General features: G+C 37.8%; 1 protein-coding gene across 4 annotated transcripts in view; it reads right to left on the bottom strand.

The window, feature by feature from the left end:
- COL6A2 (collagen type VI alpha 2 chain) overlaps positions 1-20,849 on the bottom strand; it is a 56,710-nt gene that overhangs the window by 26,118 nt on the left and 9,743 nt on the right. For all 4 annotated transcript variants that reach the window (XM_087886025.1, XM_087886031.1, XM_087886037.1 and 1 more), the window contains exons 3-12: positions 20,215-20,810; positions 17,906-17,926; positions 17,286-17,351; positions 6,100-6,153; positions 4,281-4,325; positions 3,519-3,545; positions 2,668-2,694; positions 2,534-2,578; positions 1,552-1,605; positions 666-728 (exon numbers count right to left, since the gene is read on the bottom strand). In XM_087886025.1, coding sequence (XP_087742151.1) covers positions 666-728; positions 1,552-1,605; positions 2,534-2,578; positions 2,668-2,694; positions 3,519-3,545; positions 4,281-4,325; positions 6,100-6,153; positions 17,286-17,351; positions 17,906-17,926; positions 20,215-20,810 — 998 coding nt within the window. The remainder of the gene's footprint in view (positions 1-665; positions 729-1,551; positions 1,606-2,533; positions 2,579-2,667; positions 2,695-3,518; positions 3,546-4,280; positions 4,326-6,099; positions 6,154-17,285; positions 17,352-17,905; positions 17,927-20,214; positions 20,811-20,849) is intronic.

The following is a 20,849-nucleotide window of genomic DNA, read 5'->3' as shown; positions in this document are numbered from 1 at the left end:
ATATTAAGCAGGATTTGACTTCCCAATTAAACAGTTTACCCATGGGAAAAATTCACAACTATGAAATGGAAAGAGACATGCAAGAAAAATGTTCTCTAAATGGCTCTTAGCTCTCTTCCTACTGATAGCAGCTCTCTTCCTACTGATTTTCCTTACCTTACTTTTCAGAATTTCCAGCTCTCTTTACGAATTAAAACTCATCATAAGATTTGTTTTATTATAAAGGTAAAATCAATTGAACAAAGCAAACATGCAGAGAAGGCCTGTCTTCTCACCAGGCTTGTCCTCTGAAGGTGCTCTGCAATTGAAGAAAAGGGCAGAACTCCTTTAAGAGGCTACAAACAGACCATTGGTATTCCCACACTTTGAGAAGCACCGTTTAGAGGTCCATTCCAAATCTCAGCAGAGCTCTAGGATTCCCTGAGTGAAGAGCTACTTCCTTTTGTTTTCCTACTTTGTAACCCAAAGTTTTTTTAAAAAATATTTTTTTAAACAAATCTCTACCATGTTCATTTTCTTTTACTATCCTTTTTCTAAACTAAATATCTTGAGAAAGTTTCTCAACTGAGAAATCAGCCAAATTCATGTACTGCTTTTGTTTGAATTTACTCTTCCTGACTATGTCATGCTGCCTTTAGTCTCTGCCAATATGGAATAGTACAGACCTTTATTCCTTCCTCTCCCGGTGGTCCTTGATCACCAGGGTTTCCTGGGTAGCCATCGGAACCCTAAAAGAAAGAGTGGGAGTGGAGGAGGATATAGTCAGAAGCCATTTCATTTAGAAAAGTAGAATGTAAACAACAGGAAAGTGTTCTGTGACTGTAGATATGTAATACTTATTGTTGTGTTATTTTTACTGCATTTATAATCTGCATCCTCCTAAACATATCCCAGTCAGCTAATACTAAAGCAAAAGGTAGAAAAATATTATCAAATCATGTAAAAACCAAGTAAGTTGTGCACATTGCCTCTAAAAAGAGAAGACAAGTTGTATCTCACTCATGGATACATACTTGAAATTGCACTGCTATGGTACAAGCAGTTTGACTAATGTTACTGATTGTGTTGTACAGAGATGTGATTGTTGGTGGATGTTACAGTATTATGATTGAATGATTACAGGCAACTGAAAAGAAGCACGAGCTAACTATATATCCATGGTGCATTAAACATTCATTTTTCCTAAAGGATTTCTATTGGTCAGTCTTTTTCCCTCTTTCTGCTATTAATTCATTGACTATTTGTTTGCACACTCTGAAAGTGCTCTTTCAGAATATTTTGTAACACTGTACTTTATTATTCACCTTGAAGAGCTGTACAGAATTTGTAAATTAAAGTCACCTTCTTGTTTCAGGTTTTCATTTATTTTATTGCTAAACAAACCAATGACATTTGTGTAATTTATTTTCAAGGTATGTTTTTCTAAAAAAACAACTAATATTTTTTATCATCCATAAAATTCCAAAGACACTTTGAATATAATAATCTCCTTTGCATAAATTTTATAAGAATATGAAAAAAGAGTTGACATAGTAGAGAAAGCACTCCTACCCTTTCGCCTGGGTCACCCTTACAGCCAGGAGGTCCAATCCGCCCCATCTTGCCCTGAAAGCATTAGATATAAAAGGAGGGATTGTAAGCAACATTAAACAGGGGTGAGGTGGAAGAATCACAAAGGTACTTAAATTCCTTCTTCAGCTCCCTGCACCAGCAATTCAGGGCCTCTTTAGTGAATGAACTGGGGAGAGACTGAACCAGGAGGAATGAGCTGCATTTCAGAATGGATAAAATAGAATAGAATCATAGGGCTGGAAAGGGGCCTTTCAGGTCTTCTAGTCCAACCCTCTGCGCACGGCAGGAGACCTTATATCAGCATTTCTATTTTTTTCATCCTCCCAGGGGTTACGTAAGTGTAAAACATCTATGTTAAATCTTAATTCATTTTAAGCGGTTAAAGTCATTGTAATAGAACTTGTCATTTTTCCACTGAATGTTAATAGCATTATCCTGTTAAGCTGCAAAAAGTAAGGCTGGGAAGTTGCCTGAGGCCTGTTTTCCATGAATTGCCCTACTTTGATTTACAGTAGCAGTAAATGATTATAGGCCAAATGCCAAGAGAAGACCAGTAACCCAAGTCTAAAAAAGTTGTGAGTGATAAGGTGATAACTCATAGGGGCTCCACTAATTTTGGATGCATCTCAACTATTCAGAATCAATACACAACATGGTGTTGGCAAATTTTCAGACAGAACAAATGACTGTTTCTATAAATTAAATAGTTATTTTCTTCCAATTAAATGAAATGAAATGAGGACGTGGATATTTGAGTACCTCAGGAATGAGACAGAAGAACTTGCCAACAAGCAATGGATATTCAGTTACAAAATGAAAGGGAAAACTAATGATCTATCTGGGCCACTCTCCTATTTTAAATTGCTAATTAAAGCTTATATTTAGGAAGCTCATTTCCTTTAAAATGCATTTTATCAATGTAAATGAAAGACTGACATTATATTGCTAAAAACAACATTACCTTCTGTCCATCAGTGCCATTTCTTCCAACAGTACCACTAGCTCCCTGAAATCAAAGACCAAAAGCATTAGAGAGAGCTTTTTCCATAAGACCAATAGTGAAATAATATCTTATGTTCCTCTGTCAAATCTTACCTTTCGTCCATCTGCTCCAAACTCTCCCTACAAAGGATATAAGAAAACAACATGAGTCAAGCCCTGCTTCCTTTAAAAACAGCCACAACAGTGAGGCAGCTAGTTAAGAAATTATTTGGGACAGAGTGAAATAATTCTGTGTCACTAAATATTATCCTAGAATAAATGACATGGAAGATTTTCCCCACTCCTTTTCAGTTGCAATGTTAAGCCCTGCCTGGCCAGTTGGGTGAAAAAGATTTTTTTTAGGGATAGAAGTTTTACCAAGGTGGTTCACAATAAGAAAGTCACAAATGACAACATAAATAACATCCCAGCAATTAGCCAGACAATATTAAAATCAAAACACAACTGCAGTTTAAGAGCATTTCAGTAAAGCACAGGACCACTGCTTATTTGGTGATTAGGACTGAACAGTGCTTCCAACATGAAAACCAAAAGTACTTCAGGCATATGGGGGGATCGTCAAAACACCTCTTTGCCACTCCTTCAGTAGCTACCTCTTTTCCTAGGAGCTCCATAGTGCAAACCAGTAACAGCCCAACCCGGAAAAAGCTGCTTTGGATTGAAAGAGTTGTGCTAGAGAATATATTTCTGCTTCCTAATCCAAAGCATTGCTCTGTCCTAGTGGCAGAGGTTCTCCTGCATTCCAGGAGCTTGTTTCAGGTTCAGCCCAACCCAGGATTGCAGATTCTGCATGCAGGCAAAGACCTTTTGCCTCTATCTCCAGGAAAGGTGGCAGGGAACCCGTTGCTCAGGGCTCTCCTTGAAATGCAGAATTATACGAAATAAAGCATTCTAATTATAAAGCACACTTCCCAAAGTTTTCTGAATGTGTAAAACTACCTTACCTTTTCTCCTTTTAGACCAGGAATACCCTGGAAAAGAAACAAAAAGTTCTTTCAGTTAGTGTTTGTGGATATAGTATAGTTTAGTTCTGATATGCTATTCTGATTTGAGTGGATTGACTTAGATTTGTTAATTAGCTGATTTAAACAAATAAATTTAAGTAAATGATTAGTTTGGAATTTATGGTCTCCCAACTTGCCTCAATCTATCTTCTCCTATGTCTTGTCCTCCTGTTTGGTCCCTGACTTAGAATATACACTTCTGCAGGCTATCAGTTACTGTGAAACAGTCATGCTTTGCAAGCAATTCCCACCTGACTTCCACCAGGTTTTCACATTTCCATTTTTGTTTCAGTGCTCAGAAAATCTCTTCTAGTTTCTCTATGGCATTCACACAACTTTTCATTTTCTTTCTATCGTCCAGTATTTCTTGTTTTGGGACATAGTTCATGTCTTTCATCAATGTGATTGGGAGGGGAGTACCACACCTTTTTCTTCTCAGTCTATAAAACCTAAGATAAACTAATTGTTCCTAATTCAGGAATTTTTAGATATTGAACAGGATAAAGGAATGGATATCTCATCAGCCCAATAACCATTTACTTGAGTTAATTATCTGTCCTATTTTTAGAATCAAAATAAATTTGGTTTCTGCAGCTTTAATGATTACTGGTTACTACCAAGATATCTCCCTCCCTCCCTCCACCTCTCTCTTATTTGGTCAAATTCTAAGCACAAGAACAAGTGAGACCTAAAATTATTTACCTTAGGCCCAGGGTGTCCAATTGGACCTTCAATTCCTGGATCACCCTATATGTAAAAAGAAAATGCCATTATTAGTTGACATAATCTGCATAATATGTTCATTTACCTTAGGCAGGCAATAATGCATATTACTTACATTAATTTGAACAAGGTAATAGTTGCATTATGCAATATTATTAATTGTACCAATTTTATCAATTTACATTATGGTTGCAATCCTATATACATTTACTTGTGAATTTAATATGATTAACCTATAACATTTGGAATAGTAATATATTAGTGATTGTTTCTGCTTCCAGACTGAATAAACATATATGACTGGAATACAAATATTTTAAAAGAGTTGAAAGAATTGTGTTATATTTTTTATAAGCAGTGATGAATATATTTCTTTTGCCCTATCATTGCATACACTACATCAAATGTTTTGTTTATTAGAGGTCAGTGTGGAATGAAAGCAAGCAGCAAGAACAAACTATACAAACTGCTTTCACACATTGTAAAAAAGCTTGGCTCTGGTGTATTGTTAAACTGTGCTGAGGTACATTAGCAAGTTGGAGAGTCAAATGTACTCTTTCTCCTCATTTTCCCTTTCCACTCACAAGTTCTGATTGCCAGAATTATCAACCAATGTATGATAAAGTGTGCGAGACTGAGGCTTATTCACTGAAAGTCACACCATGTTACAGCATAACATCTGGGTCAAGCCTGTTCTTCATTCTGATCCTAACAGAAGGAGATGTGGATGGAAAGCTAATGAACGAGTGGAGGATGGACCACACATTTCTTTAGATTCCAGTTGCCTTCTACATGCACACATAATATATAAATAAAGACACACATATCTTCAATATCAATACTAACATTGCCCCATATAGGACAAGGATATTTTTGCATTGAGTGGAAATGTTTTGTTAGAGCATACAGACTATAGGCTGCCATCAATATAATAACATGCCTATCTCACTGTTTAATTTAATTTAATTTGATATTTAAATTTATATACTGCCCTTCTCCCGAAGGACTCAGGGCGGTGAACAGCCAGAAGTAAAAAACATCAAATACAAAATATAAAAACAATTTAAAAATGAATTAAACAATTTGGCCCGACAGTTAAAATCCCCCATTAAGTGATTCTGGGAGGCTTACAAAATGATAAGCAGAAAATATAAAAAAAAATGAAAATCAACAAAGATTAAACAGAGACTAAAAGCCAAGAGGATGGATGACACAGGGTTGAGGATCTTCTCTCTACCCTGTCAGCCACTCTCAGCATAGAACATCCCCAGCAAGATCTTCAACAACAATGATATGAATCTTATTTAAAGTGCATATTTAAGTGTGGGGAATCCTAATCTGGAAAGTGCCCTCCCCAGCATGGCTAAAATGGGCTTCAATTCTTTGACCCCTAATGAGGATATAAACTGTATTTAGAAATCTGATGCATTCCACTTAAACTTCTATTATTAAAGAAAAAAAGGAGAGAGAGAATCTGTATCATGATCTAAAAGAAAAATTAAATGGAACCTTTTGATTTTCTTTATGAATTAGGGGATTAGAGGAGCATGATAAATGAATATACACAGATTATATAAATAAATAAATTCTCATTAAAGCAAGTTGAAAATCCTACAACCAAAATAATATACTGACTAAACATTGTCAAAGGAATTCAGATACTGATTGAGTATCTAATTTTAGAATTAAATGCCATCCTAAAACTGGTGTGTAGGTGAGAGTCTTATTCAATATGATCTTGTGTACTCCATATTCAAAGAAACAGAAATTAGAATTCTCCCTTTTTCCAATTACTTACTTGTCGTCCTTTTTGCCCAAGAAAGCCTGGAAGTCCCATGTTCCCTTTCGCACCCTAAAAGTTAAAAAAGAAAATAATTAGTTCAGAGATTTCCCATAAAACAAAAAGCTGAATCAACTCCTATGCTCACACATCATTTCATGTGACTTGTTGGCTCAGGCTTTTCATATTGTATCTTCAGAGACTATTCTGTTTATCTGGATCCATTCCAGTCGGTCTTCAGGCCTGGGTACAGCATGGAAACGGCATTGGTCGCGTTGGTTGATGATCTCTGGAGGGCTCGGGACAGGGATTGCTCCTCTGTCCTGGTCCTATTAGATCTCTCAGCGGCTTTTGATACCATCGACCATGGTATCATGCTGCACCAGTTGGAAGAGTGGGGGTGGGGGGCACTGTGTTGTGGTGGTTCTCCTCCTTTCACTCTGACCGGTCACAGTCTGTGTTGGCAGGGGGGCAGAGGTCGACCCCGAGGTGCCTTATATGTGGGGTGCCACAGGGGTCGGTCCTCTCGCCCCTTCTGTTCAACATTTATGTGAAGCACTGGGTGAGATCATCCGTGGTTTCGGGGTGAAGTACGCTGATGACACTCAGCTGTACATCTCCACCCCGGACCACCCCATTGATGCCCTTGAAGTGATGTCCCGGTGCCTGGAGGCCATGCGGATCTGAATGGGGAGAAACAGACTCAGGCTCAACCCATCCAAGACCGAGTGGCTGTGGTTTCTGGCGTCCCGATATAGTCAGTTGGTGCCATCACTGACTATTGGGGGCGAGTGGTTGGCCCTCACGGAGAGGGCTCGCAACTTGGATGTCCTCCTGGCTTCATGGCTGTCTTTAGAAGAGCATTCGACGGCCGTGGCCGGGAGGACTTTCTATCAGGTTCGCCTGATCCGCCAGTTGCGTCCCTTTCTGGATCAGGACTCCTTAAGCACAGTCACTCATGCCCTCGTCACTTCCCGCCTGGACTACTGTAATGCTCTCTACATGGGGCTCCCCTTGAGGAGCACCCAGAGGCTCCAACTGGTGCAGAGTGCGGCCGCGCGGGTGGTTATGGGAGCGATGTGGCATTCCCATGTAACACCTCTCCTGCGCGAGCTGCACTGGCTCCTGGTGGTCTTCTGGGTGCACTTCAAGGTTTTGGTTACCACCTTTAGAGCGCTCCATGGCTTAGGACCTGGGTACTTACGGAACCACCTGCTGCCACCAGTAGCCTCTCACTGGCCAGTACGCTCTCATAGAGAGGGGCTCCTCAGGGTGCCCTCGGCCAAACAGTGTCGACTGGCGGCCCCCAGGGGAAGAGTCTTCTTTGTGGGGGCACCTGCTATCTGGAATGAGCTCCCCCCGGTGATATGGAGGATCCTGGATTTACGCACCTTCTGCTGTGTCCTCAAGACCTTTTTATTTCAATAGACTGGCCTGGCCTAACTTCCCTTTTTAATTGTAAATTTTTAAATTTGTCTTAAAACATTGGGGATGTTTTAATCTGTTTCAGGCCAAATTATTTAATGGGTTTTTATATTGTCTTTTAAATTTTGTAGTCTGTGTGTTTTATCTCTTTGGCTGTTCACAGCCCTGAGTCCTTCGGGAGTAGGGCGGTATATAAATCTAATAAAATGAAATGAAAATGAAATGAAATTCAATGTCATGCTTCTTGTCCAACCTACAAATCTGGAAGAAATCCCATCCAAATCTAAAGGCTAAGATACTGATAGCAATGATTGCTGCTCCCTCAAGGGATCAACCCTGAAAACAGGAGATTACTGAACCTGGTTGCTGCTATCAAGGAATCATAATTGCCAAAGTACCTGGTTAGATAATAGAGGTAGAAACTAGGAGTTTAATATTGTTATGTAAAAAACCTGACTCAGACAGTACGCTGTTTACTAAGCACTTATTGTATACAAAGAGAAAATATATAAATGTTGTTGTTTTTTTAAAAAAAGGAACCATAATTGCTAAGGTTCCATGTGCCCACTGCTGTTTTATGAGTAAGTCCAAAGTTTCTTGGCCAATTTCCTAAATTTCTTTTTTTTTTATTGAAAAGTTTTACAGAAAAAGAAGGATTTCCCCCCCAATATTCCCCCCACCCTTTCCCTCCCCTCATCCCACCCTCCCCCCCAGACTTCCCAGAGCAAAATACAAGGTATTTCAGTTAACAATCATAAGCTAAATTAACCTATCTATCCTCAGACTACTAAATCCCCCCCTGAAACCTTAACTCCACTATAGATAACATACTACTTCTAATACTTAACGTTCATTCATAAGCTATTTGGTATTTTCTTGTCTGATACTTATTTTGAATATAATCAATCCATCTTCTCCATTCCGATACGTATCTTTCTTGTGTAAAGTCCTTCAAATACGCTGAGATTTTCGCCATTTCTGCTAAGTTCGTTACTTTCAGTATCCACTCTTCAATAGTAGGCAAAAAGTCCTTCTTCCAGTATTGCGCTACCAACAGCCTAGCTGCTGATATTAAGTTCAAAATCAATTTAGTCTCTACTACTGTACAATCCGTCGTTATACCCAGTAATAACAATTGAGGAGTAAATTTCAACCTTTTTTTCAAAATGTTCTGCATCACCCACCAAATTTTTATCCAAAAAGCCTTGATTTTCTTACAAGTCCACCATATATGATAATAGGTTGCATCATCACATTCACATCTCCAACATTTAGCTTGCAAATTCGAATACATACATGATAATTTCTTAGGATCTAAATGCCATCTATAAAACATTTTATAAAAATTCTCTCTCAAATTTTGTGCTTGCGTAAATTTAACATTTCTGACCCAAATCTTTTCCCATGTTTCCATCATCACTGGTTCCTGAAAGTTTTGTGCCCATTTTATCATACAATCCTTAACCAATTCTGTTTCTGAATCTATTTCCAATAAAGCATTATACAACCTTTTAATATGCATCTGACTTTGATCTCTACTCTTGTTTCACTAGATTTTCCTCATTTTGTATAACACCAATTTTTTGATCTTCCCTTCATCTAGCTTGAAGCTGACCGTACTGAAACCAAGTATAAATTATCCCTTCTTCTTTTAATACATCTAGAGATTTCAACTGCAGCTTACCCCTTTCCAAAAGAAGAAGCTCTTTATAAGTAATCACCTCTGTTTTTTGCTCTATACTTATATTTTCTATTGCATGTCTGGGTTTGCCCATATGGGTATCTTATAATTTAACTTATATTGATACTTTTTCCAAACCCTCAACAACGCATTTCTAAGTATATGACCCTTAAACACTTTATCCACTTTTTTTCATATAACAAATAAGCATGCCATCCATATAACAAATCATAGCCTTCTATGTTTAACATTCTTTCTTCAGTTAAGTTAAACCAATCGCTAATTTGTGATAAAACAGCTACTTCATAATACAAACTTAAATTAGGCATTTTAAGACCTCCTCTCTCACGTACATCCTGTATAATTTTCAGTTTCACTCTTGGTTTCTTCCCACCCCAGATAAAAGTATTAACCCCTTTCTGCCATTCCATCAAATTTCCGTCTTTCTTAAGCACTGGTATCATTTGAAACAAAAATAAAAACCTAGGTAATACATTCATTTTTATTGCTGCTATCCTTCCCAGTAATGATAGTTGTAGCTTTTTCCAATTTTCCATTTCTTTCTGTACTTTTTGCCAAAGAACTTTATTATTGTTTTTAAACAATTTCGTATTTGAGGCTGCAATATATACTCCTAAATACTTAACCTTTTTAACTACTTCAAACCCCGTTATTCTCCCTAAATCTTCTCTTTGAGATATGGACAGGGCCGGATTTAGATGAAAAGAGGCCCTAGGCTATTCCACTTATGAGGCCCTTTCACCAGTGGTGGGATTCAATTTTTTTAACAACAGGTTCTGTGGGCGTGGCTTAGATAGGGGTGTGGCTTGGCAATCATGTGACTGGATGGGCGTGGCTAGCTGATCATGTGACTGTGTAGGTGTGGGTAGCTCGTCATGTGACCGGGTGGGCGTGGCTATGTGCATAGGGACTACTCAGAGGGCTGAAAAAAGTCATTTCTGACTGGGCCTCGCACTTTTGACCGGTCCTCACACTTATGACCATCCTCACATTTATGCCCGTGCAGCTTTCTTAACAACCATGTCACTCATTTCACAACTGCTTCTCTTCACCATGGTGACAAGATAGGGCAAAAACGTAAAATGTGAGGACAGTCGTAAGTTCGAGGACTGGTCAAAAGTGCGAGGACCAGTCAGAAATAACTTTTTCAGTAGTCCATATGCATAAAAGGATACAGCAATAGAGAGGGATGAAGGAAGGGAAGGGAAATTAGAGTAGGAGTCAGGGTAAGAGAGGGAGGAAGAGAGGAGGAGAAGGAGAAAGGAAGAGGAAGTAGGGAGGAGAAGAAGAGGGGGAGGAAGAGAAAGTAAGAAGGAAAGAAAAGAGAGAGGTGGTAGGTTTGAGGAGAAAGATTGCTGTACAATAAAAAAGATGAAAGGGAAGAAAGCCAACCCCAAACAAATATAAAGATATTAAGATAAAGAATGAATTGTTACTCTTTAAAGAATAAAAGAGAACAAATATGAATAAATAACAATAATTAGAAACACACATACAAACATACAATGTATTTTCTTTGAACAGAGTATTTGGCCGGTTCACAAATTTAAACAGTGTTTAGTCATTTCAATTAAATTTACAATTTCTATATTTCCTTTTTGCCATATTTATTCCTCATCTATTTTTATAAAAAACCAATATTACCCTTCATCCTCATCTCTAATCTTAATCAAATTCAATTTTTCCCTTCTATTCTATATTATACCCCTTCCCATTGTCATCTATTTTTATATCCATCCTCACATTGGTTAATTATGTAATATTAGTTGTTTAATATAAATTCAACATTTTAATATAAATCAATTAGTTATATAACTACCTTTTTTGTATATTAATCAATATGAACATGAATATTCCAATTATTTCCATGCAATCCAATTTCTTACAAATCAATTAATTATATTTACCAATAATAATAAACCAAATAATTTCCCCCATATATTCCTCCAAACCACAACTTAACCATTTCTGCTTTCAGAAATATACAATTAATAGTATCTCAATTATTACAATTCCCTAGTTAAATAGAGCTTTTTTTCTTTTGTGTTTTAAAATCCTGAACTCTCCTTTTTTCCCCTAAATTTCCCATTGTTTGCACCTACCTTTTTTGGTGAGGAAAAAGAAAAGAATTCTGCCTGCCTAATTTTCCAACCTTGCAGCAACAGCAAAGCAGTTTCAGTTTCGTTTCTCAGAATAGCTAGGGGAAAAAAAATCAGCACTCTTTGCAAGGAAGCAGAAGAGTCCCGAGCAAAACAGCTGAGACAAATCAGCTGAGAGCCGGGAGGCCAATTAGCCTATGCTGAAGCTCCGTGGGCCAATAAAATTACAAAAAAAACACCGAACCCTTTGTTAAATTGCTGGCTCCCCCGCCCCTCGCCCACCACTATTTATTGGCAATAAATAGTGGTGCGGAGGGGCGGGGCAAGCCAGCAATTTAACAAAGGGTTCGGCTGCATCACTGGCTCTAGGGCGGCCCTTTGAAGCCCCGCGGCAAGAATTTGAAGTTTTTTTTCCTCTAGCCATCGGAGGCAGCAATAGATTGGGAGTGGGCGGGGAAAGCGAACGGCCGGCGATCCAACAGAGCAGAGAGTGAGGGTGAGTGAAGGCGTGGAAGCTGCTTTCTCCATCCTGCTCTCTTGCGTCCGGAGCCGGTGGGGAACCACGTGGCAGCCCACGTGGATCCCAGGCAGCGGAACTCAGGCTAGGGAAGGGGTGGGCAATTGTGGCTCTTTTACAACCTGTGGCCTTCTGGAAGTTGAAGTCCACAGGTTGTAAAAGAGCCACAATTGCCTACCCCTGGCTACGGTAGGCTGGCGCTGTGCAGGTGGGAGGCGAGGGGCGGGCGAGCCAGCAATTTAACAAAGGGTTCGGCTGAACCCCCTAGAACCCCCAGAATCCCACCACTGTGTAGGCCCCTCTTGATCTTGAGGCCCTAGGCTGAAGCCTAGTTAGCCTATAGGAAAATCCAGCCCTGGATATGGACATATTTTTAATTATCATCTTTGTCTTATGTTGATTTACTTTAAATCCAGATACCTTACCGTATTGACCTATTATATCCAACATATATGGAGCCACTTCTATAGGTTGAGATAAAGTAACAACCAGGTCATCTGCAAACGCTCTTAATCTATAATCCTGCTGTCTGATTACAATTCCTTTTATTTTATCAGAGTCACGTAACTTATTCAACAAAACTTTTAAAGTTAAAATAAACAACAATGGCAACAAGGGACAACCCTGCCTTGTACCTTTCTCAATTTTAAAAACTTCTGTTTGGCCTCCATTAACTATTATTTGTGCTGTTTCTTCCTGATATATTGCTCTAATTGAGTGTATAAAATACTCCCCAAAATGCATTTTTTCTATTATCTTAAACAAAAATTGCCAATTCAATCGATCAAATGCTTTCTCTGCATCCAAAAATATGAACGCTGCAGGAACCTGGTTGTTTTTTTCCAAATATTCCAATAAATTTATAATTTGTCTAACAATATATTTCATTTGCCTCCCTTTTATAAAACCTGATTGATCATTATGAATTGTTTGTTGCATAACTGGCATTAATCTGTTCGCTAATATCTTAGCAAAAACTTTATAATCAGTGTTGAAAAGTGAAATTGGCCTAAAATTTTCAGGTTTGGTACAATTTTGATCTTCCTTTGGAATCAGTGAAACAAAAGCTGTTCTCCAAGAGGGTGGAACTCCTCCCCCTAATTGAATTTTACAAAATAAAACTCTAAGCGGTTCTACCATTTCAAACTGCAAATTCTTATAATAAAGAGCTGTTAAACCATCTGTTCCCGGAGCTTTCCCTGTTTTTAACTGCTTAATTGCAGCAATGATCTCCTCAGAGGTTATTGGTTGATTCAATCCTTCCCTCCGTTAATTCAGGAATATTCTCTTCCTTTAAGTATCTATCTATATCTGTACCTTGTATTGAGTCACTAGCATATAACTTTGTATAAAATTCTAAAAAAGCCTTTTTGATCATATTCTGTTGATAAACTTCCTTACCTCTGAATTCTATCTTACCAATGACTCGTGATTTCTGTTTTTTCCTCAGCATGTAGGCCAACCACCTACCTGGTTTATTGGCATTACAAAATGTATTATGTTTAGCATATTGTAAGCTAGTTACCACCTGATCAGCCATTAACATATTAAATTGCCCTCGTAATATATTTATTGTTTCTTTTACCTTCTTATCTCCTGGATTAAGTATAAGTAATTGTTCTTTCTTTTTTATTTTTTCCTCTATCTCTTTCCTTTATACATATTCATATGTATTAACGTACCCCTCATATAAGCCTTACTAGCATCCCAAACCATTTCCATAGAGGTGCCCTTGTTCATATTAATAGCAAAAATTTCTTTCATTTGTTTTTTAAGCTCTTTCACATTTTCTTCATAGCTAAATAAATTTTCATTTAACCTCCAAGACCTTTCTCCCCTCTCCTGTTCAAATTCCACCCAAACTGGACTATGATCAGTTAAAATTCTTGGACATATCTTCGTCTTCTTCACCCTAGAAATAAAATCATTTGTGGTTAGTATAAAATCAATCCTGGAGAAGGATTGATGTCTATCAGGAAAAAAAGTGAAATCTCTTTCCTTCACGTTGCGTTCTCTCCAAATATCTCTCAGTTCTATGTTTTCCATCATATCAAAAAAAGATTTAGGTAATTTTGCACGTGTTGAAATCTTTGATAAACTTTTTTTATCTTTCTGTGTGTCTATTACTCCATTCCAGTCACCCATTAATATAAAAGATTTATAATCCCATTGTATTATTTTAGTATGTAAAAATTTATAAAACTTGTCTTGTTGCTGATTAGGGGCATATATTCCAATTAAAACGTTTTTCCAAACTGTGTTAATAATTCAATTACAATATATCTTCCTTGATCATCTGCCTCGATTAAGTTAACCGATAATCCTTTCTTTACATATATAATTAACCCATTTTTCTTCTCTGGCGCTGATGCCACAAAGTGTATACCTAATCTTGAATTTATCAAATATTTTTGGTCTAATAACCTAATATGTGTTTCTTGCAGACAAATAACATCATTGTTAAATTGTTTCAAGTAATGAAATACTTTCTTTCTTTTTTGTGGTGAATTTAGGCCATTAACATTCCAAGATAGAAATTTAGTTGCCATCTTTAGCCTTTCGAAGCCGCATGAGCATCAGCTGAAGATCCTCCTCCACCTTACTCTTCGGCCTAGCCCCTGCACTGCTTCTGTTTTCTGAACTTCTTGAGATAGATCTTGAGATTGTTGCATTTTTAACTACTGTTCTTGAAGTTTATAAGTTGATCGGGTCAGTCGTTGCACTTTCGGTTCTCCCTTCTTAGATGGTTCCAAAGTTGGGGGCAAGCCCCCAAGATCCAAATCTTCTTCCATGATGATTCCTCCAGCTGAAACTTCAGCATAGGTTTGTACTTGCTTTCCATCTTTTTCTTGTTGTATCATCTCCATTTTCTTTCTACCCCCCCCCCCGGTGAGGGTGGGTATCCAGCCTTTAAAACATTGACATAGAAATCTTTTGCCTTCCAGACTGTGTTTAACCGGTATCTTTCTCCACTATAAGTCACTATTAGACCAGTTGGAACGTCCCATCTGTATGCCACTTGTTGATTTCTCAGCTCATTTACCAAAAAGCCAAAGTCCTTTCTACTTCTCAACATCTTTGGAGGGATCTCTTTCAAAACCACCACTTCTTGCCCAGCCACCTGAACTTTATTCTTGTAGGAAGCTTGTAAGATATCATTTCTGATCCTCCTGGTTGTAAAATAAATCACCACATCTCTTGGCAGCTGTCTTTGTCTTGCCAGCCAGGAGTTAACCCTGTAGATTTTATCAATTCGGCTTGCCACATCTTCTGGTCTTTCTTTAACGATCTCTGCAATAGCATCAGCACAAATATCCTTTAAATTTTCTTTGCTGTTTTCTTTCAGGCCTCTCAATCTCAAGGCAAATTCCATGGATCTGTATTGTAACATTACCAATTCATCATCCACTCTCTCTGTTTTGGTCATAACATCTCCCATTTTGCTTTCCAAATTTAAATTAGCTTCATTAATTTCTTCCACTTTCTCATCCAGCTGAATAACAAGTTTTGACAAGCCTGATACTGCATAAACAATATTATCTCTTATTTCATCATGCTTTATTGCAACCACTTCTTTAATTGACTTTATATCCTCCTCAACTTTCTTTAATTTCCCTTCCACAAGTACTGTTAAGTTATTCATTGCTGTAGCTTGATTATTCATGGCTTCTTTCATTGCTGTAGCTTGACTATTCATGGCTTCTTTCATACATTCTTTTAAATCATTAAGAGCAGCCTCCTGACTCTGTGAATCAGCCGGAAGTTGTGCTTTCTGTGTCACCACTGACACAACTGGAGAACCTCGCCCTCCTTTAACAACTCATGGCTTAACTTGTTTAGAAGCCATTTTTTTAAAAGATCTTTTTTCCTTTCAAAGCCACAGAGTCCCTTGAACAATTTTAAAAAGTTTGTAATTTATAGTCTCTAATTTATCAGGCAAAATAGTCTTTTCTCCACAAGCTCTCAATTCCAGCAGCTTTAATCCACTCTCACAGAAAGTTCTCAATAAGCACTTTTGCTACTGACTTTCACTCTCACACCCATAACAAAGGCGCCATCTTCAGCCTCCAGCTCAAAGGAATTCAATTTGAAACAATGTAAGTCTGGAGTTAAGCTTTGTTACTTTACGGTTTGTTCTCCTGTCTCTCTGCCTGCGCTTGTAATCAATCAAACTCACTTTTGACAGCAGGATTGGTCGCGGCTTCTAGCTCTGTTTGCACAGAGTTGTCCCGGATTCGGAGCTTCTTGGCGGGCTGGCTGGGGAGCTCTCACCCCCCAAGCCTCTGGAATTATTCCAGAGGACTTTCGGGGAGCTCTACTCTCACCCACCGGCTCTCCTCTCCTTCTTCTCCTGAAGGGGAGGTTTTTCAGCTGCCAGACAGCCGATTTGCGCTGTCAAAGCGGCTTTTACGAAGTCTCGGGGCTGGCGGTCTAAGGAGACCGTCCATGAAGCCTGCGGTGCCAACTGGAAGTCCCTGCCAATTTCCTAAATTTCTTGAAATGTCTCGGCAGATTGATCCTTCAAGAACATTTCTAATTTTTTCTTTAAAAATTGCCAAAGAAGATTGATAAGACAAGATGCCAGCCTTTAGAAGCAAAGTTGAAGGTCACTTGTTCCAGAAAAGAGAATATAGGATTCTAGGCTAGGGCTAAGAGATTTACTTTTGCTTCTTTACTTTGCAAATACGTAAGAAACTGAATTGCCAATGAACTGCTTATATTCTAAATACAGCAAATACTAGAGAACTATGCAGCTGTAGAGGAGGCAGATTTATAGGGAATAGATTGCAATTCTCAGTTATACAACTGTCTAAATTATGAATGTAAAAATCTGGTACAATCACAGCAAAAGTTGACTCATCAATTGTGGCATGAGTCTATTATACTTGGCTCAAGAATTTCATATAAAACTTATGGAACAACATATACCGTATTACAGAAAGTTGTATATTAGAAGAATGATTATTATACAAATTTGTCTACTAATCCTCTTTCCCTACAACCCAAAAAGCACAAATTAATATCAGAAGTAGTAGTATTAAATGAAATATAATCAGGAAAAGTTTACACAGAATTGTACATCTTTGTGTTATATATCAGATTCATAAAAATGCTGATGTTAAAGGAATGTATATTAAAAAAACCCAAATGTATTTTTCCTTGCAATTTTTAGGAGACAGAATTCAGGTTAATCTGTATGTACATAGTCTAAAGATAAGTGACTGTTCTGAATTATTAATGAATTGTGATTATTGTATAGACTGAAGCATTACACCATTTCCTCACTTCATTTCTCCAAAGTTACAACCCATTGTTGCATGATAGTCACACTCTTGAAATTGTATTTTTGGTATTTTTAAGCCATTAATGTAGGGTTTCTGTTGAAATCCTTAGGAGGTATAATACACAATCTGTTCTTTCTTCTTACATATTTATTGTCACTTATATCTTATATCTTTACCTTTTGTCCTTGAAATCCCTTTGGACCACGTGGACCTTGAATTTCAAGGCAGCTCATTTTATAGCACTAAAAGAAAAAGAAAATATAAGTGAAGATTTCATAATGAATTATACGGTTTCTGTTCTTCTATCAAGGATATCTTGGAGCTGTGGGGCAAAGTTATATTTAAAAGGAGGACCATCATGTTTAATCAGCCTCATTAAATAATTCCACTAAAAACATTTTTTCTGCTCCTCTTTTTATAATATTTCTTGAAGGAAGGCTGTCTAATCTGATATCATGCACTTGTGGGTCGCCTTCTGCATATGTGAATTGCACATCCTTTTCTAAAGATTTTGCAATTGGGAAAATAATTCAATTTCTGCATATTTTGTACGCTATCCCTTCGTTAATACTTCTGAAGACAAATCCATACAAAATTAAGGTGGACTGGATAGATTTCTATGACACTGCAACTCAGCCCATAATTTATTTTCTGAGAAAGAAGTCTCACTGCATCAGAAGGGGTCTTCTTCTAAACAGAATGCACCGTTGGCAGTGATTCAAAACCTGCAGCTGCGTATGGTTTCCAGAAGTTCCTATTCATAATATTGTTTTATGGACACAACTTGTACACTTACCTTTGCAAAGGCATCATGTTTCTGTTAGGGAATGAACAAAAATAAAAGAAAATTATAAAACTGAAAAAAGAAATCAGCATAGCTCTTTCTTTTGAATCTGTCTGGTTAAGCATGTTCCACCAATGCACTCCATGCAAAGTTTGGTTTTTCTCATCCCATTTTAAGGGAGTTATGCAGATTTTATGGCTTGTAAGAATTCTTGAATTATCAAACACAACAGCAACATTAAAATAGCAACATTATTGCTATTTTAGCAATAATGACTGGTATTCTGCTTAACTTTGTTTTTTCTGCTTGATCCTACTTGCAATCAAACCTAAGGCTTCAGATTTTTCATTTTGCCCTTGACATGGTAATCCTAATGCTTTCAAAAATGTGGATTTTAGAAGCAGAGAAAGTTATAAAATATAAAGAAGACATAATTTTGTGGAAGAAGTCGAAGATTTGATCCTGGACTTTTCTTTTGTGGCAGACTATACATGGCAATACTAAAGGGCTCAGATGCCTGTACAGCAGTGTGCAGAGCATGGGAACAAACAGAGAGAAATTAAAATCCTAGTACAGAGCGGGTGGCAAATATGACATTGCTAGTATTACTTACTCTTGGTGGGATGGGACTTAGGAATGGAAGGTTATGATTTGTTCAAAAGAAGCAGACACAACAAAAGGGAAGAGGGAAGTCACATTATTCATAAAGAATTACTATATCTATGTGGAAATTTATGACATCAAGGTAAAAATCCTTCTGAAAGCATCTGAGTTAATACTAAGGAGAAAAGAAACGATGATACTGGGACAGGCCAACCCATCAGACAGAAGCTATAGATAAAATGCCAAACCAATAGCCAAGATGCCCAGGAAACATACTACAGTACTATGATAATTGGGAATGCTATGGGTATAATATATTGTACTTAAATTTTAAGTAAGGCACTTACTTAATGTTGACCACAAATTCCTACTTGATAAAATGAACAATGTCACAAGGACAGACCCACTACCAGATGGTTTTGCAATTGGTTGAACAATTCTCTTCAACTCCTAGTCCTTAATGGATCTATTTCTACAGGGGAAGGAGGAATGAGGAGAATAATTCAGCATTCTGTTCTAGGCCAAGTGCTCTTCAACACTTGGAGTACTGTCCAGTTTTGATCAACACAATGCAAGACAGAGACTGAGGATGTGGAAAGAGTGCAGAGAAGAGCAAGAAAGGTGGTGAGAGGCTTAGAGGCTAAATTTATGAAGAATTTAGAACTATGTATGAATAGCCTAAATAAGAGAAGACTAAGGAAAGGCATAATAATAGTGTTTCAATAGCCGAAGGGCTCTCAGAGGGAAAAGTTGGTAGATTTGTTCTTTGCAACATCCAAGGACCAAAGGATATAAACTTTACAGAGAGAGATCCAAACTTGAAATAAAGAGGAATTTCCTGCCAGTGAGAGCTATTGAGGAGTGGAGTAGCTTGACTTTTAGAACTGCAGATGCACCATCATCTGGTGTTATCAAACTAGGGTTGGACACCTAATTTTCTGAGATTGTTTGAGGATTCTTGCCCTGGGTAGGAGGTTGCACTAGAAGACCTCCAGAGTTCTTTCCAACCTTATGTGTCTATGCTTAAATCCTATCAGGTGCTTTTGCTTGATCTGTATTGCTCCCATGATAGACATAATTGGTTGTATCAAATTAAGCATATTCATACATTGTGTTAGGTATAAATTGATTATATTATTTACATTATTTTAACTTTGTACAGGTTTATAGTAATATCTAGTATGATTTCCTCACATTTATTTCAATATTAAAAAAATTAAATGTTTAGATCTGTGTGTTTAACCATCTCTCTGTTCTCTCTCTCTTTCTCTCCCTCCCTCCCTCTCTCCTCTAGTGATAGTGCTGTGAAGAACCACCCTCAAGGGGATTGCAGTCTGTTTGGAAAAACAAAAGGAATTTTGGGCAGAGTTTATACACAAAATCTGGGATGGCCACTCCATTTTTTATTTTTTATTTTGTATTATCTAAGAACCAATTCTGGAGCAGGACCTGGAATCCTGCGTAGCAAATGCCTCCTTAGCGATTTCTGCAGGTAGCAGGAACAGGAATAATCTCCTTTGTTCTCTCTTCCTGTTCATTTCTTCTCTAAAATATTTTGTTTCTAATGATGGCCTGAAGTATTTTCATGCAAATTAAGCCAATTAGTACTTGGTTTTTAGAAAACCATACCTTGCAGCTCCCACCTTAGTAGACTGTCAATCTACTAAATGATCCAGTAAAACAATGTTTTAACACAATTCTTAGGTATCAATTCTTACCATAACTTGGATGATCTTATCCATGGTCTCAGTATCTTCATCAACACTGCCTTTCTTTAGGGTGGCATAATTGTTCCGGAAAAGCTCATGTGGAAGGCTGGCAATTTCCTGGAGACCTTGCTCATAGATTTTCTGGCTGGGGGCCACTGCAAAGAGTTTGATCCCTGCATCTCGTGCTCGATCAGCTTGCTGCTTCATCCCTCCACAGGGATTCCCTGTCACATGGCCATCAGTGATCACAACGGCATAATTCACCCCCAGTGAATTGAGAGGCATCTGAGCCGTCATGTTGGAGAGAGCACAATCTGTAAAAGTGCCCCGACCAATGTAACGGATTTTTTCCAACCGATCATTGAATATCAGCTTGTCTTGGGTTAAAGGACTAAAGATTACCACTATATCTGAAAAATGAAGTCCCCCAATTTGCCAGTTTATGGATATTTGTTGTTGGTAGACCTCATTGGCCAGCTTATTGATGAATTGAGCAACAAACTTCTTGCTATGGTTCACTAAACTCTCAATAGGGTCAGTCTGAAGGGCAATGCTCTCAGATGTGTCAATGACAAAGTACACTGTGATAGGACACTCAGTTTTATCTGTATAAAAAGAAAAGGAGAAAGAATGTGGTAAGGAGA

The sequence above is a fragment of the Pantherophis guttatus genome, chromosome 1 (genome assembly GCF_059756535.1).
Source record: "Pantherophis guttatus breed Tessera chromosome 1, ASM5975653v1, whole genome shotgun sequence".
In the NCBI taxonomy this organism is placed as follows: domain Eukaryota; kingdom Metazoa; phylum Chordata; class Lepidosauria; order Squamata; family Colubridae; genus Pantherophis; species Pantherophis guttatus.
This window is presented reverse-complemented; position numbering and strand designations above follow the sequence as displayed.